At 36.0% G+C, this 25,167-nt stretch overlaps 5 protein-coding genes across 6 annotated transcripts; all 5 read right to left on the bottom strand.

Annotated features, from left to right (window-relative positions):
• Nucleotides 1–1,796: 1,796 nt before the first annotated feature.
• LOC113717354 (plant UBX domain-containing protein 2-like) lies at nt 1,797–6,130 on the bottom strand. 2 transcript variants are annotated; one of them, XM_027242163.2, is made up of 4 exons: nt 5,751–6,130; nt 4,704–5,634; nt 3,426–3,704; nt 1,930–2,341 (listed from the first exon to the last, which is right to left on the bottom strand). In XM_027242163.2, exons 2-4 carry the CDS (start codon nt 5,613–5,615, stop codon nt 2,087–2,089), a joined length of 1,446 nt encoding a protein of 481 aa, XP_027097964.1. In that variant the 5' UTR covers nt 5,616–5,634; nt 5,751–6,130; the 3' UTR covers nt 1,930–2,086. The 2 variants fall into 2 exon arrangements, with proteins under 2 accessions (XP_071926817.1, XP_027097964.1); XM_072070716.1 differs by having other exon boundaries at nt 1,797–2,341; nt 4,704–6,046.
• Nucleotides 6,131–7,511: 1,381 nt separating this feature from the next.
• LOC113715496 (probable inactive receptor kinase At1g48480) lies at nt 7,512–11,589 on the bottom strand. The gene is made up of 2 exons (XM_027239707.2): nt 10,990–11,589; nt 7,512–8,387 (listed from the first exon to the last, which is right to left on the bottom strand). The coding sequence occupies exons 1-2, from the start codon at nt 11,486–11,488 to the stop codon at nt 7,807–7,809; spliced, it is 1,080 nt and encodes a 359-aa protein (XP_027095508.1). The 5' UTR covers nt 11,489–11,589; the 3' UTR covers nt 7,512–7,806.
• Nucleotides 11,590–13,644: 2,055 nt separating this feature from the next.
• On the bottom strand, nt 13,645–16,431 carry LOC113715752 (probable inactive receptor kinase At1g48480). The gene is made up of 2 exons (XM_027240042.2): nt 15,628–16,431; nt 13,645–14,394 (listed from the first exon to the last, which is right to left on the bottom strand). Exons 1-2 carry the CDS (start codon nt 15,974–15,976, stop codon nt 13,826–13,828), a joined length of 918 nt encoding a protein of 305 aa, XP_027095843.1. The 5' UTR covers nt 15,977–16,431; the 3' UTR covers nt 13,645–13,825.
• Nucleotides 16,432–17,021: 590 nt separating this feature from the next.
• Nucleotides 17,022–19,707, bottom strand: LOC113716177 (probable inactive receptor kinase At5g16590). The gene is made up of 4 exons (XM_027240469.1): nt 19,617–19,707; nt 18,810–19,061; nt 17,483–17,645; nt 17,022–17,385 (listed from the first exon to the last, which is right to left on the bottom strand). The coding sequence occupies exons 1-4, from the start codon at nt 19,705–19,707 to the stop codon at nt 17,022–17,024; spliced, it is 870 nt and encodes a 289-aa protein (XP_027096270.1).
• Nucleotides 19,708–20,262: 555 nt separating this feature from the next.
• On the bottom strand, nt 20,263–23,294 carry LOC113715751 (probable inactive receptor kinase At1g48480). Its single transcript, XM_027240041.2, has 2 exons — nt 21,964–23,294; nt 20,263–21,258 (listed from the first exon to the last, which is right to left on the bottom strand). Exons 1-2 carry the CDS (start codon nt 23,270–23,272, stop codon nt 20,690–20,692), a joined length of 1,878 nt encoding a protein of 625 aa, XP_027095842.1. The 5' UTR covers nt 23,273–23,294; the 3' UTR covers nt 20,263–20,689.
• Nucleotides 23,295–25,167: the final 1,873 nt, after the last annotated feature.

Raw genomic sequence — 25,167 nt, 5'->3', positions numbered from 1 at the left:
ACATAGAAGATATACTTAATACATGGGTCAAGCAGGACTGGGCACTGTGATGAGCACAGTCAAGTCAATTTGAGTTAGCTAACTAGTCAAGTCAAGTTTGAATAGCATTTTGTAATCGATAATTTTCAAATTTAATAAAAAAAAACTCGTTCAAATTCAGTTCGGCAACAACAAATCAAGTTTTAATAAAATTTCAAACTCGTTAGAACCATTAAACAGGATTGAATACTAGGGTTTTTAGTTTGATTAGATTCGGTTACACCCCTACCCCTACTAGAAAAAACTTAAAAAAAAAGGGATTTTCTAACTAGGGGCATTGGCTAAAAGAGGCTTCAAGTAGATCAGGATGATTAATATGAATGTTGGCATTATAAGTTGAAAATTATATCTTAAAGGCACGGATTAGAAAATTCCTTTTCAAAGAATTGAAGTTAAGATAAAATAAAAAAGTACTCAAGTAGAGAGGACATCATATGTGGGTATCTACTTGTGTCTGTTAAAATGGCTCTGCATTATTCAATGCCCAATGGACACCCATTTAGATGTTTGTATGTGTGCATTGTTTGATGCCCAATGGGCTGGGTTTCCAACAATGGAATGTGAATCTTGCTGAATGAGTCAATAAAATCTTGCGGGGGCTGAAAAATACCTTGTCAGATTAGGCTTTTTGTATTTGACAAAACAGAAAAATGATTAGGTATCATTAATTCATTTTACTTTTGGCAGGTTGCAAACGAGTCGAGTCGAGTCGAGTCGAGTCGAGCTTTGAGCTAATCGAGCCGAGTTTTGACTAAATTTTACCAAGCTCGAGCTCAACGAGCCGGCAAATTTCGAGCTTGAGCTCGACTCGAATCAAGTCGAGCCGAGCTCGAGCTCGAACTCGAGCTCGAAAAAAATAAAAAATAATTATTTTATTTTAAAAAAATAAATAAAATAATATTTTTTTCTTAATAAATAATAAAATATTAAGGATATATACGTAATTTTACTATGAAAATAAAAAAAATATATATATATAATATACGTAATTTTATTATTAAATAAAAATAAAAATAAAAAATTTATATATATACCCAAACTCGCGAGCCGGCTCGCGAGCTAACGAGCTTAATATTCTGAGCTCGAGCTTGACTCGAGCGGCTCGATTCGTTTGCAACCCTATTTTTTGGTACAAACATTACCAAATAAAGAGACCAAAGCGGCTTTGTTTGGATTGCATTTTTTTTTTGAATTTTTTTGTAAAAAAATGACTGTAGCGATTTGATATATGTGAGGTAAAAAGTTGATTGAAAATTGTGTTTACGGAAAATGTAACAAAGAAAAATTGCAATCCAAACACAAAATTCTTATGGAGGCAAAACAAATTTTGGAGAAAGGAAACAGATAGAAACTGAATGGATTAGGTTTTAAACATCTCATTTATTAATCAACCAAAAGGAACCTATTAAGGTTAGTGTCATCTCACAATATTTGATTAGTTTGTAATTTTTTTTAAACAGTTAGTTTGTAATCTTTTGAGTATATGTTAGAGATCTTGAATCCAGGACACTTTGTAATGTTGATGCATTGTATATCTGTATTTATCAAATCCCAATTTATATCAAAAGAGGAGTTTTTGCTACCCAAAAATAAAAAATAAAAATAAAAGATGAATAAATAAAGAAATCTTTACGAGATTCTTGGCTTTCTTATTCTGATGTAATGTGAAAGTAAAATTGGAAATTTGTTCGATTGCATACCACCACCAAAAAAATGAAAAAGAAGACCATGGCAAAAATATTAGAACCCGTCCCAAGTGCTAAAAGAACCTGATATCTATCCAAAATTCTCTTGCTTTGACAAGTTCCAACTTTACAAACATGTATTCTGGCACTCGACCATTTCTGTATCAGCTGCAAATGACTAAAAAGCAAAAGGTTCCACACAACATTCGGAAGGAAGAAATATATTGATATCTGACTCCACAACCTTGGGACAATAGCGGAATAGACGATGTAAAGAATTATAAGATGCTGAAAATTCTTCACTATGTTTGCTTCAGGTTGGGAAACTGAAATGGGGTTCTGAAACGGAATACTGAAATTCATCATGATGCAACGGCTGAACCAGGAACAAGGGGTTCACTGATCTCCAGGAGTTCGTTGCGCAGACCAGTGAAAACAACTGAATCTGTTTCAATAGGTCTAAATTTGATTAGAGCTGAAGGAACCAGTTCCTCATCTTCAAGTGTTATTGCTCTCTGTCCTGCTGCAGGAAAACGTGGGATCACCCGCCGTTTTACAAGCACTGGATCTAATAGTTCAAACTCCAAGCTTTGTTCCTTGAGTGCTGAGCTGACAAACTGATGATAAAAAATAGCAGGGCACAAAATTAGACCGCTGGGATGGAACCCGCAACAGACATGTAATGGTGCAGTAACATTCTGATATATCTAATGCAGAAAACAGAGGTAACACAAAGTCCAGACAGGCAAAATACTAACATTCATTTACATCGGCACAGACATGTATCTGATATTACTATAGCATAAGTGAGACATTCAATATAGTAGGGATCATAGTACAAGAACAGCTCTGCCTGCCCTATCAAAGCATATCCAGTAATATGAGAATAGCACTGCCATTCTTGAATGCCCATTCACAGGAGATCATACTCCCAGGTATGTAATAGACTATCATCTTTTTGAGCATTAGAAAGTTAAGAGTTTTGACTGGGCAATCTTTGGGGCAATCCTTCTTCATAAAAATAGCATTTTTCTATCTTCATTTGCCTAGACATGAACCAAAGATTATTAGTATCCCTCAGATAAGAAGCAACCAAAGGAAGATCAAAACCAAGGAGACATAAATAATAACATTTTGTCGGTCCTTTACTGACTGAAATGAAGGAGTTACTCTGATGCTTTAGGATTCATCAGGCCCATATGCTTCAGATAACACATTCAAGGATAGGATTAATATGAGTCCAGGACAAAGCAAAAAAAGGCAATTGAGGAACAGACAATGGAGTCCATTGAAGCCTCATTTACATAGAGCTTTAAAGAAGATCTACAATGGCAAATAATCCTCCTAAGAAATTAGAATCAGCCAAAACTGTCTGCACAGAGAACAAGAACAAAAAATTATCAATTAAGGTTATTGCAAAAGTCAGGATTTTAAGTTCAAGATGAGTATTATACTAGAAGGGTCAAGACAACAATGTACATCTGGAAATTTGCACTTCCTTCAGAATCCAACCATTGGACATGTTGATAGAGAAAAATAATCAAAGAAGCAGTATAACAACTCCTATCAACTGGTGAAAGGACCACTTAGTACACTAGGTCATTAATTACTTTTAAATCATTGAGAACTAGCATTTTGTTTTCTTGAAATACTTAAGCTATAACACATATAACAATTTGATAAGAATGTTGGAGGACTAACCTCATATAGAGCAGTAGTTGGCTCTGAAGGTAAAAAGATGCCTTGAAGCACCACTCCATCAGGAAACTGCACTCTGATAACAGTTTTCGTGAATCTCTTTCTGGCAGCTTTTGCCTGCTTTTCCATATATGATCTAGGAATTAACAGCTGGGATTCTCCAATCTTCTTTTTTCTCATATCCGCCTCTCTCTTCAGTTCTTCCCGAGAAAGGTTATAGAAAGAATCAGGCAGTTCAATTTTTGCTGCTGTGCTTTCTGGAACGGAAAAGAAAACCCGAATCTGGCATGCAAAAGGACAATACAATCATCAGTTTAAGACAATGGCTGTAAAAACAAGTACAGGAATCACAGTAAAGTAAGATTAGCTAATTAACCAAGAGATTTGATGATAAACCAAGATAAAGCATTTAGCATATAAGCAACATACAAAATATAAAGTACAATCTGTACCACTAGTCCCAATGCCTCAGCAATGAAAATAATAGCATAATGGTGACCATCTATGCATCATTAAGAAAGGGCCATGTTCAACAATCAGCTTTGAGTTGTCTCTAATAATATATATGTTACGGATCTTTTTTTCCAGCAAAAGAGAACAATAGAATAACATAATCATAAATTCATATCATGAGCATGCTCCATCTTGATAGGTGAAAAAAATACTCTCCACATCACAATTTTAGTTTCAACACAAAAAGAGAAAAATCCTGATCTAAGGATATAATGCTGCTTGTACGTATCTAGTATTTTTCAGACAAAATGAAGGTTTTTTTTTTTTGGTTGAAATAAATGTTAATACTCAACATTATTCACCATCATATTGGAGATCTTCATTGTTTCATTTTTTGTTTTCCTTGGGGTACTGGTCCTTCAGAAAATGCAGCAGGAGATTTTGAAGAGCAGGGGGCCCGGCAATTAGGAAGAAAAAAAATTCATCCATCAAACAGGAGAACTAAGGTTATGACCACAGCTTCATCAAGAAGCTGAAAGTTTTCTTTTTTATTTTGCATGAATATATCTACTTGGATTTAAAGATCCAAAAATAAATCATAATGTATGCAAGAATTTCTGTTTCGTCTCTACCTAATCCTGCTTGATTATCATCCTAGCCCATTTAGCATCCCACAAGAAAGAGACAAGTTTAGAAGCCAAAATGGGTAAAACACAACATATGAAGTAAAAGCACGAGCTGTTCCAACAATTAACAAAGTAAGTGACACTGCAGTAGACAAAAAATAACTACACAACAAAATAGAGTTAAATAAACAAAACTCTATACCTGTCTGTCAATCTCCTTTGGCTCGTCTGGCTCATCCACCTTAGCTGGAGCTGTAGACGGTGATTCTTCAACTTTTTGCGGCTCCAGCAAAGAAATTGCACCCTGGATTAAACCAAGCTGCTCCTTAGATGGAACATCCATCACAGCCCACATTTCCTCACCATCTTCATTCAACTTAAACCCCACACATTCCAACAATTCCACAGCTCCCACAACATCACCTATCGCCTCTTTTATCTTAGGATTCCCCATCCTAATCTTCCTAAACTTTCCATTTTCTGGCTCCCTAACTACATTCTTCAAAAGCTTAAGTATCACATCCATTGATCCCTCAGACGGCTTCCCAGAAACATATGCACCAACACAAACCTCCAACTCACCTTTTGCCTCCTCCCTGCCATCACCATCATCAAATTCCTTCCCCAAACATTCACTTTTCACCTCGGAAGCTTTCAAACAATTTTCAATATGGCCAGCCACCTCCTCTTCAGAACCATACCCTTTACCACAAACAGGACATTCAACCACATTTAACTCATAACCATTTGGATTTCTCTTCGTAGACGTAATCAATGAATCAAATGGATCAAACCCATTTCTCACCTTCCCATTCTCATTCGTATGAGTCTTTATTTCACTCTTTTTGTTCTCAATTTTCTTATCAGAGAGATTGCTACTACCATTCACGTTAGGTCTAGAATTTGATGAACTTGATGAAATCTTGCTTTGAGGGGAATCAATAACTGGTGGTGGAATAATTCTTGAAGGAATGGAACTTGTGGGTGCGGAAGATGATGGTGCAGAAGAGCCCAAGGTTCTACCCTGGCCCTTGAACTTACCTGAAGAGGAAGAAGTAAATGGATTGTTGACTTTCTTCATGAACCCCTTGACTTTATCCTTCATATCACCCATCTTTCTAGAACCCGCTTCCCTAAATCAAGGATGCTGCTGAATTCAAGCTAACTTGGCCAAAACGATTCAAGGGACTTCAACAAAATCTATAATTCTTGCAGAAAATTAGAAAGAAAAGTCTCTGAATTCAAGTACCTTTTCTGCAAGGATCCAATTCAGGATTTCGACGGCTGTGTATTGCTTTTTCCACCAATTGGGAGTTTGGTACAGGTTTTCGTATTGAACTTCAACAGAATCTATAAATTCTGGCAGAAAATTAGAAAGAAAAGCCTCAGATTTTCAGGTTTCTTTTCAGCAAGAATAGATTTTGAAGGCTGTTTATTACTATTTTTTTTCCACCAAATGGGTGTTTGGTTGAGGTTTTTGTATTGAAACAAAGGGATTACAGGGTATGGAAGTATACAAAGGAGTGAAAAATGGGCAGAAGAGTCGGAGAAATCTAAGCCGGGAAGGAAGAATTTAAGGAAGAAGAATTTGGGCAGGCTATTAGTTAATAGGTCGGCGACTGATTCTTTAGGAAGGAAAAACCTGTAGCATGGATTTAGTAATTGGCGCGTTGCCTGTTTTGTTGTCATAGGGCCCACTGATCCTCGATGTTATACCATGTCAGCTTGGGTTTCAGAAATTGCATTCTTATCTTTGGGTTAATTCCAATTGGCACCCCTTAACTATGAAAACTGTCCCACTTAAGTACAATCATCAGCAGAATCCTCAAAACTAACAAAATACTAGAAATTTGAGCAGCATGATTATATGTTGCGAGGATGTAAAAGGGAAATTAGATAAAAATAATAATCAAAAGAATTCTAAAAGTTAGAGTTAGGAAGGATTTTGGGGAACCAAAACAGGAATCGCAATATAGTTTAGGGAGGAAAGTGTTTCAATTTAGAGTTAAGAGATCAAAGTGAGAATCGAGATCTTGTTTAAGAATTAAAGTATTTAGAATTTAGAAACCAAAGTGAAAATTGGAGTATAAATTGAGAGGTGCAAAATGAAATTAACCTTTTTTTTCTTTTAATATTATACTAGAAGGGTCTAAGAAATGTTTGTGCACTTTTGTTTTCTTGGGGAAAAGAAATGGTTCCCAATAATCAAGGTTAAGGTTGGTATAATAATATAACACCACTTAAAGGTAGAAGTTTCTTATTTCCTCTTAGAAACTTGACTAGAGTTAAGTTTGGTTGGCACTATATTTCTTGTTGGAATATTTTTCCTGTTGCAATTGAGTTTCACATTCATTAAATTGTGCAGATTTTATAATTATAATTCGGTGTGCTTTGTAAATGATTTATCAAGAGTTAACTTCGGTTTCTACGTAATAAATGTTAAATACCCTTACAACTTTTTTTTTTGGGCTGAACGTTTAAGTTACTCAACATTGACGTATCTTCATTCCAATCTGGCCTAGTTCTCTTTTCTGCATTGTTGCTGCCATAATTGAAATATATATATATATATATATATGTATGTATGTATGTATATATAAAAGATATCTTGCAATCTGGCAAGCAGAATAAAGGCAAAGAAAAAGAAACAAAAAGGAAATGACAGGGTGTTAGGTATTTGCTGTTTCTGCATTATATTTGTGCACATATTGTGTTAACAGTCAAAAAGTGTTGCACAAACCAATAGGCCAATAACACAGGTTCTGGTGTTTTGTACTAATCCTTTGATCCTTGTCTGCTCAGCCATTAAAAAACAGGTCAATCCAATTCTGGACAAGAATTTGGCTTGCTCATGTACTACAATATATGTGATGATCAGCTGATTTTTGTTCGCTAAAGGGAGGAGAATGGATCAAGTGCTAGCTTAAATTCTTCTGATTTTGTTCCAATAGATTATCCTACTGAAGTTTTCATTAATCTATATTTGAACACTTAGAAGAACAATTGACTATTACCGAACCAGTCATAGAAATATAGATCAGTAGTGAAGGTACTCAAAAAGAGTATCCAGATTCTAACCAAATTCAAATTTGTAAGCAGAAAAAGACCTTAGCAAACGAAACTAGCAAAAATATACACATTGAAGAGAAAGAGAAGAACTTGTCTTTGTACACCCTGCAACAAGGTGTTATTTGCCTTTGCCTTCAAGCTACTATAACACCTATCAGAATTTCATCGGTTAAAAACTTGAATCAAGATTATGCAAATAAAGTTAGCCTCAGATAAACATGAGCGCTTAACACAATTTAATCTTCAGAGCTTAACCTACAAGTCTCCCTCATCCGCTTTAATACAGCGCTCATTAAAGGTCTTCTGTCTGGATACTCAAAAGTACAACAAATTGCAAGTTCTAATAGTTTAACCATTTGCCCTTCAAAGTCAGCCTGATACTCGAGTAATAGTTCATTATCGAAAACTTCAAGAATTGGTTTCTCCCTGATCATTGTTCTTACCCATTCAGCCAGGTAAACACCGGTAGTCGGAGAAATGGTGCCGACTGGCTTTATTCCAGTTAGTAGCTCCAACAGCAGGACTCCAAAGCTGTAGACATCAGATTTTTGAGAAACTTCATGAGCATTTCTCACTTCTGGTGCACGATAGCCATTAATGAGGTCGGGTTTATGTTCTGGTGAAAGAAGTCTAACGATGCCAAACTCTGACAAGCGGGCATCAAGAGTATCAGTCAAGAGGACATTTGATGATCTTATGTTTCCATGACAAATGTTTGAACCAGTTGTGTGGAGATAATGAATAGCCCGGGCAACTCCAAAAGCTATCTTACATCTGACTTGCCAGGTAAGTGGACTGTCCTTTGGAGATGTTTTTCCTGTGTCCAGCAGGAAAAAGTAGCAGAGTCAGAAGCTATTCATATTACTTGCTTCTGGTTTCATCTTTAGACTTGATTTCTGTACTTCTTCTTGTTTGATGTCAGTAAATTAGTTGTTTTAAAATTTCCACTATTTGTATCGCATTGAGAACCTATAGCATTGAACATGAATTCATGAAAATAGAGGTGGATGGTCATATGATGAATTTAGACCAGAATAATGTGAAGGCAAACAGCAAATGCACTAAGCTACTCTAATTGGAATTGGACATAAAACCGAGAAACAGCAGCAGATATACAATCATGGCTATAAAGGCAAGGTATTAACTCCTGTCAATGTGTTAAATTGACTCCGAGCTTGTTGCCTTCAAAGCATATAAGATTATGCTGGAGAAGTCAAGGAGACGAAATCACTAAACAGGAATCCACACAAGCACCAACAACTTGTTCAACCCTTGAGATGAAGTTGACTCCATGGTTTTTAGCAAATACTGAGTTAGAGCAAACAATCTATTAGAAGGTGAATGTTTAGGATAATACTTTGCTGCTTCTTAATTATTTATCTCCGCCTATTGGTATTTAAGATGCTGTTGAGCAACTCTAGCAACTCATGTGACTGGTGAATGGGAACCTCTAATCCTTAATATTTAGGGTTAAATGCCAAAAACCCACCGTGGTTTGACTAATGTTCACTTTACCTCCCTATGATTTGGAAACCTACAATTTAACTCCTTGTCATTTTAACTAAAGTGAAAGTCTAACAGAAAACATCTACAATAACGGTGGGCTTGTTTGGAACCCCAAGTTTTTAGAAAGTTTGTATAATACTAGTTTTTTAACGGTATTTCTATCATACTTTCACTTTAAGTGAAATGACAGGAAATTAAATTGTAAGTTTTCAAACCATAGGGAGGTAAAGTGTACATTTAACAAACCACAGGGGGGTTTTGGTATTTTACCCATTCTCAAATGCACGAAATATTCTTCCAAGGGTTTGACTTATAGAGGGGTAATTTTGACATTTTCCTTTCCGACGTTAGTTTAGATGTTTTCCGTCAGACTTTTACTTTAGTTGAAATGACGGATAGTCAAATTGTAGGTTTTCAAACTATAGAGAGGTAAAGTGAATATTAGTCAAACCACAGGGGGATTTTTGGTATTTAACCCTAATATTTATAGTTCTTTATTGTTCATCTTCTTCACTAAATGTGTCATTCCTTAACCCTTAAGCTGGTAAATTTTTAGTAGATACAGTTTTGATCCTTCCTTTTTAAATTGCTACTAGAACATGTCAGAAAGTAGGCTCATATCAGGGTTGAATTTCAAGCTTGAACAACACAGAATTAGTTGAGATTTTTATTAGATTAAAGGTAAAGTCTTCTTAAAAATGCATATCAGCTAGAGGCGAAGCAATTTTTAATGTGAAAAAACTGGGAGTTTTACTTAATTCAGGATACAAATCCCTGCATCTTAATTTCCAAGTGTTGATATAGATCCTATAAACATGTCAACAAATTGTTATGTGAAGATTCATAGTAAATTAATGACGCTGAAAACTGATATCTGCCCAATTTGGTCTTCTTCATAGAAGAAAATAAATATAGTGTTCACATGTTAAACGTTTGGAAATTTCTAGTCAACTGACAAACTATGTGTAGTCCTTTGTAAGATTTCAGAGCTTATCTTCATGAAAAAAAGAATAAAATAAACAAACCACAGAAAACCTATTCTAGATCTTTATGCTCAGGTTCATCTTCTTTTATTGGTGTAAGAAATTTAAAAACTATACTTTTTAAGTGTTTGCTATCTGTGGAAAATGGCCACAAGTTATCTATAGAAAGAGCATCATATTAGTCCTTGACATCTCCGATGCACCTGCTCTACTGCAAAGTAGTTGATTGAAGAGCAAATAGCTAGAATTTAAGTAAACTTGACAACTGCTAAATGTGCTGACAGATGAACAAATTGTATCAAAGGAAATAAGCCGTTCTGCAAAGTCCTGAAACAGAGTGCAGAAAAAATGGAATACGAGTTTTGTGAAAGCAGGCGGAGCAGCTTGACCAGGATTGGGCTGTTTTTTAACTGGAGATGTATTGTGCAATTTGGAAACAACGTTGGTTAGTTTTGGTTAGTTGAGGAGCAGCCCAGATGGCATTGCAAAACAACATTGGAGGAGTTGGTTCTTGGTATACAGTCTAAAATGGTAGACATCTGGCTTCTAGTTCTTTATTCAGAGAATGTTTGTCCCGGTGTGTGTACATGTGCGTGTGTATCTGTGTGTTCTTAGGCTTAAGCAACTCAAACAGGTTATTAATCATGAATTCATAACAGAATTTTCCATCCTATTAAGATCATGCGGGTTCCTGGGGACAGAATCCTGAATTTTCCATCAGTACTGCTGAGTCGAAACCAAGAGTTACACTACACATGTAACTTCTGTGATTATGCAAACAACTTTAATTCCTGTATCAGGTGCTCAGAATAGAATCGAACCTTTATCTGAAAAACCTCTCCTCACACAACTTTTTTTTTTTTTGGAACAGGAAAGGACGGAAAAATGTAATCTAAACTGCATAAGCAAGTGTAAGATAAGAGAACTGACCGTGCAAATGCTTTGCCAGGCTTCCCATACGCATACAGTCATACACAAGAAAATTTTCATTCTGATAACAGCAATATGCTCTGAGTGGAAGCAGATTTTCATGAAGCAAAATTCCAATCTCTAGAACTCTCTCCCTGAATTCTGTCTCAGAAGAACAACTACCCTTTAACCTTTTGACCATCACAGCATTTCCACCCTTCAATTCTGTCTTGAAACTGGTTCCAAAAGTTCCCTTCCATAAGACCTTGGACGCTGAATGCATCAGCTCTTTTACTGAATGGCCACCATCTCCATTCCCAAAGAAAACCAGCTTACTCCCAGCACTTGGGTTCTGATTCTGATAAACCATTTCTGGCTGCTGCAATATTTTATCAAAATCTCTTTTCCTGATCTTCAGAGACTCATTATATCGATATCTAATCAAACATAGTAAAAAATATCCAAAAAGACAAAAGGCAGTTAGGTTCAGAAAATGGTTAGAGACTGATGCATCCAACATCAGTAATTATGTTCCTGTGTGTTTTCAGAGAAAGGTATATACTATTTCCCCTTGTTTGCAGTTTTCATTTATGCTTTTATTCTTCGTTAATCATGAGAAGTCAACGAAGAAAAGACAGAGAAAATCAGCAACATTTTTTTTTTATATATAAATAGCAACAGTTCATCTGCTTTGTAATCAATGTATTGGTTGATATAGTTTATGGTGGTTTTGGGTTTTTCTGGGGGGGAAATATTGAAATAACGTGGTGGTAAAACTAACTAATGGTTAGAATTCGATAAACTTCAATGGATTTCTCAGGGCTACCCTACTGCACGTGTAGTTTATATAAAGAAATAAAAATTACTAGGAAAGTAAAATAATATATAGCAGCTACCCTAAATTTTACTGCATGAAGTAATTAACTGTAAAAGATTTTTATGGGGATATTTTTGTTGAAAATATTCAGTTGAGCCCAAAATCCCACACCAGGTTTGTTATGATTTTCCATTCTACAAGAGCATCAATGTTTGTGATAAATGTAAATATTAGACTCATTCAACTACAAAGAGGAGAGGAAAAGTGCTTGTCAAATCATTGAATGTTCCAGAAAATTGCAGTGCAAATATTGTCCAGATTATCTCTTAGAAGTTTGCAGATAAACAGAAAAGTTCAACATATGTGTGATATTGACCCTTTATTATAATCTGTATAATGGACCTGCAGCAAAGAAAGTTAGGGTACTTGGCACAAAGTCTTTGACGTATTACTAGAAAAAAACTCAAGTCAACCTAACCCAAATAAGCATTAGATGCTAAATTTCTACGCATTGCCATTACGTTAACGTTGTCTTTGACTTGTTACAAGATATGGAAACTAGTGAGCAAATATTCGGACATTTCATGGGCATTAGTGGACGAAGTTAGTGAATTGCTTGTTGGTTTCAGTGATCATTTTTGGTACACAAATGCCGCCTTTTCTGTTCCAATTATGATTTGATAATAAAGAAAATCTTTAATAGACCTATAGGTGGCAAATCAACCTATTTAATTAAATTTACCCATATCCGCCCATGAATAGATGGGTATGGGTATCTTAAGTTTTTCCATATGGGTATAAATGGGTTATCCAATAATATCCATTTATTAAATGGGTATTATTGGGTAACCCAATATGGGTATAAATGAGTTATCCAATAATATCCATTTATTAAATGGTTATTATTGGGTAATCTATCAAACCCAATTAGCCCATTTAGAATTATTTTCCCCCAAATCTCCTCTCTTCTCCCGCCCATTTTTTTTTTCAGATTTTTCATTTTGTTATGATATTAACTACTTTTGTTTCATTATTATTGTTATTTGTTGTTTTTATTTTATTATTTTATTTTCTCTTAATTTGTTAACTTACTCATTTTTTAGCATTACCAATTTATGATAAAGTTTTAGCCTCTTTTCCTACATTTTCAAAATGAAATTTTAAATTTACACATGAAAAAAAATTAGGGGTTCAAAATTTTTGGATTAAGTTTTTATGTTAATTTTTATAGTACTTAATTTAAATTTTTAAATTTTTATTATTCAATTATTAAATAGTATTTAATTTTGCGACATAGAGTACGGATAGGAAAAAAATTGATAATTAGGCTTATTGAACATCATAAGTAAATATTTAAAACTAATGATGGGTGCAAAAAGTAGTATAAATTGATAACTTAGTTTGCAAAAATGAATTTAAATGAGTTTACAAAAGTTAAAATAAATGGGTTATAAATGGGTAACTGAATTACCCAATTTATTTTTTGACTTACCCATTTATATCCATCTAATTAAATGCGTATAAATGGGTTGACTCATTTATACCCATTACCCATTTTACCCAACCCAAACCCGCCCAAGTCATCCATTTTGACACCTTTAAATATACCACAACAATTTTGTTAGCTCAATATTTCGAATTCTTTTATGGGGTAATCTTGAATTTATTCCATGATGCCAATGCTCTTGCACTGCCCCCCAATTTTCGTCCCCTACATATTTTTCTTGTAATTTCTTTCCACAACTTTTTAATGTTCTCAAACAAATATAATCACAGGTGAAGGAACAAAAGAATGTTGTCCTGATTGGTTTGAGAGAATGTTTTTGCATGATTCAAGAATAGGGGAAGAGACATAAAGCTGCGAAGCTGAGAGGTTGATCTCCATAATTGACCATAAATTTGACAATGCGTTGATCAGTTTCATGTTATCTTAGCTTCGTATCAGGCATCACTTTTGGAGTTTCAAGTGATTGGCAAATAGCAAGTAAGATCAAGTTACATATTTGATTGCAGCTACGACTGACTGATCATGGCTGTATCTTACTTAATTCTGCAGATTTCTTCAATTCGATTAGCCGCGGCAGCCATTGAAGGCCTTTTACTAGGATTCTGGAAAGTACAGCAAACCGCAAGTTGTAACAACTGAACCATTTGTTCCTCATCGCTCCCGTAGTTTAGCACCAGATCATCATCAAAAACATCAAGAATGGGTTTTTCCTGAAACATCAGCCTTACCCACTTAACTAGGTCTATCCCTTCTAGTTCGCGAACAGCACGCAGGGGGGCCTTGCCAGTGAGCAATTCCAGGAGCAGGACTCCAAAACTATAGACATCAGACTTCTGAGAAACTTCATGGTTGCTAGTCACCTCTGGTGCTCTATACCCTTCATTTAGGATCAGTTTGGATTCTACGGGAACAAGTTGAGCTAAGCCAAACTCAGAAACTCGGACATCGAAAGGGCTGTTAAAGAACACATTGGATGACCTTAAGTTTCCATGGCAAATGTTAGATCCTTGTGTATGGATGTAGGCAATACCGCGAGCGATTCCATAAGCAATCCTGCACCTCATGTCCCAATTCAGGGGAGTCTTATTTGCGTCTCCATTTCCTAGGAACCAAAAGAGTAAGCAACTCAGAAACTACACGTCCGTGTTCGTAGACATAAAAAAACTTGTCATTCCAGACTTCCAGTGACAGGAGAAATGTAAAAGGAGAGATGATAGAAGAGCATAAATTTTGCAAAGGTCATTCCATTACATATATTGAAATGAAAACCTTTCTCTATGGATAACTGGTAAATTTAACTTGCTTTAAGCTAGTCCAATCTTGACAAACCTCCAACTGGCTCCAAAATACAATTATGACAAAGAGGGATTTGGAACTAAAAACAGACACATTGGGATGAAAAAAAATATATTTCAAACTAAAGTACAAAGGACTAAAACAGAATAGACTTCGGGCGCATAAATTTGTTTAGTACTTTAGGAATAGGCGTCTCTCTCAGATCACCTTTGGACTTCATAGTGTTAAGTGGGAACAGACAGACATCAGAGAAGGAATTTTTTAACTCAGAGGTTATTACTTCCCTTATCATTTCTTTACTTTCTTTCGGCACATATTTTTGGATAAAGTCAATATACATGACCTATTTTGTCCCTATTCTGTGATAAACAAGAATGCTTCGCCAGTCTCCATTGACATATCTTAATAAAACTGGGTTCGAGATATAAAATTTCTTTCTGAGAGTTCCAATTTGTTGCTACAACTAGAAGAAAAGGAAGACCGGCCACTCCATTTTATCTTAAAGAATATGTCTCATCGATGTAGTCTGTTACTTGTTCACATTAGACCATTCTAAGCCAGTACCCATACACTTGTACGTAGAAGTAAGGTAGCTGCAGTAAGAAACTAATAGGCTCTGAGTTCTTTAAATCAGTGACTTTGAGATGGAATATTAAGTATTTCCAATCAAGATCCAGGATTCATCAGATGATTTTCCAGTTACTTACAGCAAAAGCAGTTCTCTTATATTATTTGCTAACAAGGCTTCTCGCACTCGCTTTCTCTGATCTCTCCTAAATGCTACTCAGAAAAGACGAATTCAGATGATAAAGGAACTTATCAAAATAGTAGCTAACAAAATGCCACAGAATTTTGCTCTTCTTTCCAGTAAAATGTTAGGAATGCATATATGTACCTGGGGCTAAACAGGAAATCAGACCAAAATAATCAAAAGGAAACAAAACTCTCAATACTCAATTTGGGCAGAGAACAAGAAGTTCAAGAAATTTTATGAGCAGATACTATCAGATGAAGAAAGAAGAAACATTGGAAGGCTTACCATGCAAGAGATAAGCTAAGCTTCCCATATGAATATAATCATAGACAAGTATTCTTTTCTCTTGAATGCAACAATATGCCCTGATAGGTAGCAAATTTTCATGATCCATTTTGCCTAATTCTTCAATCTTCTCTTTAAATTCCATTTCAGACAATCTACCAACGTTCACTCTCTTCACAGCCAGAGTATATTCGTCCTCCAACTCCAATCTTGCTTTGTAAGACATCCCTAAAGTTCCCTTGCCCAACATACTAAAATCAGAATGCAACAAGTCTTCAAGTTCATACTCTCCAACAACATTTCCCAAAAACACCAACTTGACACCAGAAATATCAGCACTCAATGCCATTTCGGCACAACAAGATATATTGAACAAGTGTGATAACAAGCAGTAAGGAAGATATTGGATAAACTTGAAAGGGGGGGGGGGAGTTTGGATGGAGGAGGATATGAAAATGATTATTGGGAAATCTTGACTTCTACTTATTGGATCCTGGTTGCTTTTCCTTTAAGCTGAAATGAGCATTCACAGATGGATTGGGACAGTAATGAATAAAGAAACTGCAATTATAGAGAAATTCCCCAGTGCGATGTGAATACAACTGTCGAGCTTGTTCCTTGTGCTGTTATGCTTGACTTGGACTTAGTCGCCTCCTGTTTATGTACAATACACAAAGCTGCCCGAGGTTAGTAAAGAAATCAGAGTCAGCTTCTTCATTTAAGGCAGCAGCGTGGATACGTTAACCACATGTGGACACAGGATAGTTCTCTATTAACAATTTTAATATTGTGCAAGAAAGCCCAGAGCTCAGAATCGTTCATTACCTTTAAAATATGTTCATTTTACATTATTATCTAATAATCAGATCATTCATCATGCAAGCGGCGCACAAAATTGGAAGAAAACCTGCAACAGACTTCAAAATATTCTCTCTTTTGGATGTCATCAAATGATTATTCAGAGTAGTGTTGAGTCTGTTGACAATAGGTGAGTTGATTATTACAACTCTCAGAAAGTTGCCAGGAGTTATATGGTTTTGTGCATAGTTGAAAATCCAACGATTGTATTGGCTGATCGGGTTTCAGAAACAGATAAGATCATTGCAATTGCATTTGGTGAACAGTTCACTATGCTTAAACAACATAATGGGCCTTTCTGTACTGAACAGACCTTTCTCTAGAAATATATGGTAGTGTAAGATTCTAGATAAGGGAAACAACGATAAATGCATTTACCGATCATCAATCATCATGAATTGAAGATTTTCTTTTTACTTTTGGATTGTATGGCGAAAAATTCTTAAATTCTGAATCAGTTCGATTTTGATTTATTTGTAATTGCAACAGAAATTGCAGAACATATCAGATGGCGGCCATAATTGATTGCTCTGACCTTATTCAAATCTAGAGACGTGTTTAATTTGATTAGCAACCGCAGGCATTGAAGCCCTTTTACTAGGATCTTCGAAAGTGCAGCAATCTGCAAGTTGTAACAGTTGAACCATTTGTTCCCCAAAGCAATCATATTCTTGTAACAAAGCATCAAACACATCCTTAATGGGTTTTTCCAGAAACATTGACCTTACCCAATTAGGTAAGTCTAAACCTTGAGGAAGGACACCTAAAGGATCCTTGCCTGCGAGCAACTCCAACAGTAGGACTCCAAAGCTGCGCACATCAGACTTTTGAGAAACTTCATGGAGGCCAAAGCTAATCACCTCTGATGCACGGTAACATTCTATCAGATTTGCTTTGCAGCTAGGGGGAATAATTTCATCTATGCAAAAGTCAGAAACCGGGCATCAAAAGAATCTGTTAACATAACATTGGAGGACCTTAAGTTTCCATGACACACATTAGATCCTCGCGCATGAATGTAGGCAAATGCATGAGCAACCCCATAAGCAATGGTACATCTTTCTTCCCAATTAAGGGGAGTCTTAGCTGCAACTCCAGTTCCTGAGAAGCATAACAGAAAGCATATAAAAATGCATCCCTTACATAATCAGATAGTGTATCTGAACAAAAGCAACAGAAAGAACTTGCATAACATATGCTTTTGTCTAACGCTTCTGATGTCAACTAAATTAGAGGAAAAAAATGTCATTAGGCTTCACAGTGCCATAACCCTTAAATGATCACAAACATGGCATTAAAGTAGTTTAATTTCCAAAGACTTTTTGCCTTGTTAATTAGTATACTCATGGCAATGGAAGTCTATGTTGTCTGAAGTCAATGAAAAGTAGGAATTGCTTCTGCAGTCCTCATTTCACAATATGATTATCACAGTGAATCATATTGAACTTCTTTAATGAAAATCACAATTGGTCAGAAATAGCATAAAAAAAATATGGATATTCTTCATTTTTAATCTTGCTTTTACATGTTGGATCTCATTTCATCAAAATCTTGTTTTTGGAGAGTAAATTCCCAAAAAGTGGGAGTTTTTAAACTAACTTCCCAAAGGGTGGTGGTTTTTGAGTCTCTTCCCAAATGGTGAAAAACGCATCTAGGGAATGCATTTTTCCCAAGTGGTTTTTGGAGGACACACCTATTAGACAATTTCAAGCTTCAAATTCATGTTTTATGTCATAGATGTTTTAATTGCCAAAATTGGGAGCCGGACTAATTCAAAGTAAATTAAATTTCCATGTAGCATGCTCATCATACAGGACGTTCCAGTTGACTTTTCACTTCACCGGACTAATTCAAAGTAAATTAAATTTCCATGTAGCATGCTCATCATACGGGACGTTCCAGTTGACTTTTCACTTCATAATGACAAAATAAATTCCGTTTGAACATTCATCTACCTCTTCCTGTCAAATTTGACCGCCATCAGCTTAATTAAGAAGATGCAGACATCAATTGAAAACATAGGCCACGAAAAGCACATATTTCTAAAGCCTTCTTCTCAGTCAAATGCATGGAATAAATCAAAAACACCAGAGATAGACCAAAGGAAATCAAAACCATGTTGAACAGAGCAGCCACTGTAACAATATCAGCAGTGCTACTTATAAACATCGTGTAGAATTTATTAAAGATAGATTCATCTAGTCCAAGGACAATTATGCATTTGACTTCGGCAAGCCAAAAAAGGCAAAAGATAGAGCAAGCAAAGCACAGCGAAAAGAAAATTCTGCATTAATGGAATGTTGCACCAGATTTAAAAGGGTTACCATGCAGGAAAGAAGCCAAGCTTCCCATAAACACATAATCATAGATAAGAAGTCTTTCATTGTCTGCACAGGAATAAGCCCTGACAGAAAGCAGATTTTCACGAGCCATCTTTCCTAACTCTTCAATCTTGTCTCTAAATTTCAATTCAGGTAATTTATCAAACTTCAACCTCTTCACAGCCACAGTTTTCTTTATACCCTTCAGCTCCAATTTGGTCTTGTAAGTTGTCCCAAAATCCACCTTCCCAACACCTGAGCATTAGAATGTAACAAGTCTCCTAACTCATATTCTGCAACACCATCTCCCAAGAAAACCAATTTGTCAGCAGCCCTTCTTGCCATTAATGAAACCAAACAAATTTTAGCTGGTGATATTACTCAACAGCTTCTGCAAGAATATGTAAGAATTTGGATTATATGTATTATGAGAGCATATGAAAATGATCAAATGGAACTTTTTTTTTGTCAGTTTTGTATGAAAAATGTTTGGTACTGATAGTACTTTCAACACATTAAAGAAAGAAGGTGTCACACAGGGATTGTGACAGCAATTGTAGAGAAATTCCAGAGAATGATAGCATTAAATATTTTCATTGGGAAAATATGAGAAAATTTGTATTTTATTAGGCGTGAATTTCACTCAATAACTTCTGATTATGTGTTAAACACCCAACAACTAAGGTATAAGAGTAGAGGTCAACTCCTTTATCTTCTGTTTGAAATATAAATTAAATTGGATTTGGGTTCTGATTAGTTATGCCAAGCGTTTGCATAGAAGCGTGTTCTTTGGACTGTAAGTAAATGAACCTGAAGCTATCAAACTTTTGGGCCAACTCTTGTCCAATAGAACCACTCTAATGTATCCAAACATTGGGCCCATGGTTGTCTCATAACCCATGCTGACAACAATTTGTTGATTTATCTTTTTATTTCCTAAGGGAAGAAAAATATTTAGTTGAAAAAAAAAGAAAGAAAGAACAGTTCTTGCTAACATCAAAAGCAACACCGCCTCATCCCTGGACTTAAATACTTATATTTTAATCAAACAATGTCCATTTTCTGCAAAAGAGGAGACAGATTCCCTGCATTTCTGCCATTTAATTTATGCATGCTGTAGTAGAAAAGTTTCATGTTGAGAATGACAGGATATTCACAAAGACAATGAAAAGGTTAAGTGATGAGCAACATAAATCAAGTGAAAGCAAGTGAAGAAGGAAGTAGCAAAGTTCTAGAAAGAAGAGAAAAAGCAGAGAAAGAGACAAAGAAAAAGGACTTAACAATCAGAAAGAACAGACAGGAGATGTTGTCCAATCCAGTAATCAGGAGACATGTATCTGATTAAGGAGTTATTACCAATAAAAAGAGAAGCAACTGATTATTGAGTTCACAAAAAATAAGGGTCTTTTATACACATACAAGCAGAGGGAGAGACAAGGATACTTTGCAACAATGATGATACTGCAACTGCAACTATGATAATACTGCAATTCGAACAGAAAATAAAATTGAATGAGGTTTTTACATCTATGAGAAACTCACCATCTCCCTGGACTGCTTTGGACGTCAAGGGCCATACAGAAAAACAGGAAGGATGTACACAACAAGATTAAGTTCCCTAACTAGCGACAAGAAAATCCATAGAATGGAGAACAGTGAAGAGGAATAGGCCTTAGATTTATCTTCAAAGAGGTCAGATGGTTCAAGAATGCTCTGGAAATGAAGAATTTGCCTAAAGAATAGGAGAAAGAAATTAATAAGCCTAGAAAAGCTAATTGCAGATGGTAACTTCTAAATCTAGATGAGCCTCATGACTCCTTCACCCTGCAATATTGAAAAAAAAATCTGAAAAAGATGACTATCCCACATTCTTAATGATAAATTCAGTCTGAAACTGGAAGTCCAGAAATATTTTTGATCTGCATAGTAATTTCATGCATGGATGGTCGCCTATCAGGGTGCTGAGAAGTGCAAGAAATCGCAAGATTTAACAGCTGAACCATTTGCTCTTCAAAGTTCTGATGCCTGAGGAGCTCAGGATCAAAGACTTCAATAGACCACCTTTCCTTAACTACTGATTTCACCCATCTGGGGAGGTCGATTCCTTCTTCCTGAAGGGCGTTTCTAGGTTGTTTACCAGTTAATAATTCCAAAAGTAAGACACCAAAACTATAGACATCAGCCTTCTGGGAGACCTTGCGGGAATCAACCACCTCAGGTGCTTTGTAACCAATCAGGTCTGAAGTAGGAATGGGGGAAACCAATCTTGTTATGCAATACTCAGAAACGCAGGCATCGTAGTACTGCTTGAGGAAGATGTTGGATGACTTGATGTTTCCATGGCTACTGCTCGATCCGAGGGAATGAAGATACTCTATACCACTGGCAGTGCCAAATGCAATTCTACACCTAATCACCCAAGTCAAGGCTGCTCTGTCTGACCCTCTATTTTCTGCAGAAAAGCAAGAATTATAAGGTGAGAATTGAGAAAGAAACCAAGTCATTCAGTCTGGCCGAAGAATGTCCATAGATATCTGCATTAAAATGACATCTTTTGATGTTTTGCCGGTATGCCTACCTGCTTTTTAGAATTGTATTCTTTTAAATTCAGATATGTAATCTAGGACAACAATTGAACCCTCAAGAGTGAATTGGTAGAGAAATTTGAATTATCATGTCTTACCTTTTTCCAATGTATGATAAAACCAGACCCGAGTCTGAAATTTTTTGGTTAGAAAACTAGGTTAACATTAAGATCAGTAGATATGCTATAATTATCGGACCTCCAAACAAGCATCCTACCACAGAACAAAGTAAACAGAGTGAACAACTAAATGCTGCAGATTATATGTAAAATTCAGCTTGCAGAAACAAAACTGGAACTTTAGGAAGACAAGACAGGACATAAGTGCATCATTCCTATGCTTTGACAATCAATAAATGCAGAAAATCACCAAGAGTTCATAAGGAAAAACACCAAATGACAGGCAAAGAAGAGTGGAGGTGCTTATTAAACTAAGTCCAGCTATCAACTAGTGTAAAAACAAGATTGTCAGCAATTAATGGCTAACTTTAGCTGAAGAATTGAAAGGACTAAAATACCAATAGAGAGAAAAGATATATACTGAAAGCAGAAAATACAGATTGAAAGGCTTACCATGTAAAATAGAATGCAAGCTTCCCATTGGCATGGACTCAAATATAATAAGCTTCTCCTCTTTGCCATAAAAGTATCCTCTAACAGGCACCAAATTCTCATGTTCCATAGCCCCTAATACTTCAATTCTATCTGTATACTCCTTTTCTGAAACACAAACATTTTTCACCCTTTTCACAACCACTTCATCACCCGTCTCCACATATGCCTTGTAAGTAGTCCCAACAATCCCCTTTCCCAAAACCTCAGCTGAAGCTCTCAACAATTCATCCAAGCTGAACATTTGAGCACTATCCCCAACAAAGACCAATCCACCGTCACCATTCTCAACATTCCGAGTTGCCCTTCCCGGAATCTCATTCACCACGATCCGACCCGAGAACCCGTTACTCGACCCGTGATCTTCTCTGGGTATATAAGGCCTAGGACTTGTAAAATCATATTCTGGTGGCTTCACTGGTGAAGGTGGTATTGGTGACCGCTCATTCTGCCCGGAGACTTCTCTGTTTCTGCATTTTCTCCATAAAATAAAGATAATTAACAGAGCCAAAAACAACCCGAAAACTGATCCAACAACTATCCCAGCTATGGCACCACCAGACAGTTTGCTTCCTCCATGATTAGGACATGACGGCAAAGGTCCATCACACAGCAAAGTCCCCAAAAAAGATCCGGAAGAAAATCCCTTTAAACGAGAAGGAATTGGACCACTTAAGTTATTGAATGAAACATTAACATCCCTTAGATTAGATAAGCTATTTAACTCAGGAAGTGAGCCACTGAATCGGTTATTTTCCAAGTTCAAAGCCCTTAAATTGGTCAAACTGTTGAAATTCGCCGAAATATCGCCAGAAAAGTTGTTCCTAGCAAGATTTATACGTGAAAGATTGGTCAATCCGAATAAGCCATCTGGAATATCACCTGAAAATCGGTTTTCCTGCAAATAAAGATACTGCAACTCTGTACATGAGCCCAAGTCAGAAGGGATTGGCCCTGACAGGGCGTTACGGCGGAGACTGAGGTTCCGTAGCTCAGTCAAGCTTCCAATAGTATTCTCCGGTATCCGACCGACAAGACCACCCCCGGGGAGGCGAAGGGAGACGACACGGTTGATAGCGGTGTTGCATGTAACACCTTCCCATCTGCATGGACTAGGACTAGTGGCGTTCCACCTTAGTGTCCGCCCACGGGTGGAGGACCTAAGGCGGAGAAGGGCGGCTCTATCGGCGGCTAAGTCGGAGAAAATTGTTGAAATAAAAGGAAAGAAAATTGCTAGAAAGATTGGAAGAAGATGATGGTAATGCACCATTTTTCCCCTACATTAGTCTGAAAACTTGACTTGTTATTAATAAGGTTTATATATATATATTTATATATATATTTTTTCAATTCAGTCAAACTACAGAATGGATCCAAGTCAATGGTCAAAAACACCACTCGTGTTCTTTTTCTTCCGTGTGGACTATTACGTTAATTACCCAATTGGATGTTGAGCCAAAAATAGATTTATTGGTAATCAAGGTTTGATTTGTATAATTTTTGTCAGCTAGATTCAATGAATTATTTGTAAAGATTTTCTCTTGTGTTTGGCAAGTTCCCATCGATTTGAAACTATATTGGGATGCTACTGGTCTTTGGCTGTCTGAAGTTTGGAAGGTTTGGCAGCTGAATTTTCAAGTCCTTGCCGAGGAAAGTACTAGACAAAACCATGTTTTGGGATTGAATTGTTCTTCCTTCCCTCTTCTAGGCCTCCTACATATGGTCTTTGAATAATTTTTGAAGGCTAAAGCAACAAGAAATATGTTTTTAATCAATAATCAAACGCAAGAAATAAGAATCTTTTTTACTATTGTTTTAGGCTTAAATTACTAATTTCTTGTATCCCATCTTTCATCCCTAGAGAACAGAAAGTTCTAGAAGTAAAAAAAAAAAATAAGCCTTCAAACCTAATGGTTTATCAAGTATATCAGAATCCAATAGCCTTCCCTGATTGTGGCTTCTTGACTCAATCTATTTTGCCGTTGGCAACAACCAATAGAGACACGAAAAGGAAAACCCTCTCGCTTTGCCGCCCGCTGATGGAACATGGGCACTGGCCATTCTATTAAGAATCTGATAAAAGCAAATTTTGGGCAGTGGAACTACTGTGGTTCGCAGCTTTATTGTGTTCATTAAACCAAAAAAAGCTTTATTGTGTTCATATGCCCAAATTATACTTATGTTGATTGTTCATTTGCACCTTGTTTTAGATGACTTTGACTCTTTTGGTCAAATTGAATATGTTAATTTTTCAAGTCACCCTATTGATTTTTTTATCAGCGTTTTGATACTAAAAATATAAGAGAAAGTTATCAATTTAGTCCCTGATTTTTTAAAAAAAAAATTTAGTCCCTCACATTCAAAATCAGCTAAAATAGTTCCTCAAATATAAAAATTTTGCCTCTTTGGTCCTAGATGTGCCTATCATTGCTAAAGCAAAATGGAACACTCAATTTTTGTTTCGGTTGTAGATGTAACAAATTAATTATTAAGAATATGAGAGAAAAAATTAATAGAAAAAGATTCACTATAAAGGTCTACATTTGTGCATAAAATCAATTGTATATCACCACTGATAAACACTAGAATAGGCGATATTCACTAAGCCAAAATCACCCTTTTGAGTAAAAGCTTCCATAGTTGGTCGACAAAAATGAGGATCTCAAATTACATGAGTAAGAGATATTACATGTGTCAAGAGTTTGGTGGACAAAAATTGAAGGAAAATGGAGGTCGCGTGTTTTCTTTTTTTGTGGGTGAATGGAAATGAATTTTGGCTCTAAAACTACGGACACATGAGGTAGGCATGGTTTTTTTGGCTGAAAAACTGAGAAAAAAATGAGTTTTGGAACCAAAAGCGCAAAATTTTTATATCTAAGGGACTATTTTGACTAATTTTAAATGTGGGAAACTAAAGAAGCTTCTCCTGAAAATGTGAGGGACCAATTTGCAATTTTCCCAAAACAAAAAAAAAACAAAGACATATCTGAAGCATATTGGATAAACGGTCATGGCCAGTGGCCCTACGGAGCTGTCAGCATGGCCAAAGAAAGAAGAAGAAGGTCAAGGAACAAGAAAAAGAAGAAGTACTACTTATGAAGCATGCATACTTTACAAGGAATTTTTTTCGTTATTGATCAAGTCTATGTTGAACGTCGCCCACAA

The sequence above is a fragment of the Coffea arabica genome, chromosome 11c, assembly GCF_036785885.1.
Source record: "Coffea arabica cultivar ET-39 chromosome 11c, Coffea Arabica ET-39 HiFi, whole genome shotgun sequence".
Classification (NCBI taxonomy): domain Eukaryota; kingdom Viridiplantae; phylum Streptophyta; class Magnoliopsida; order Gentianales; family Rubiaceae; genus Coffea; species Coffea arabica.
The sequence above is the reverse complement of the archived record's forward strand: the minus strand, read 5'-3'. Positions and strand labels throughout refer to the sequence as shown.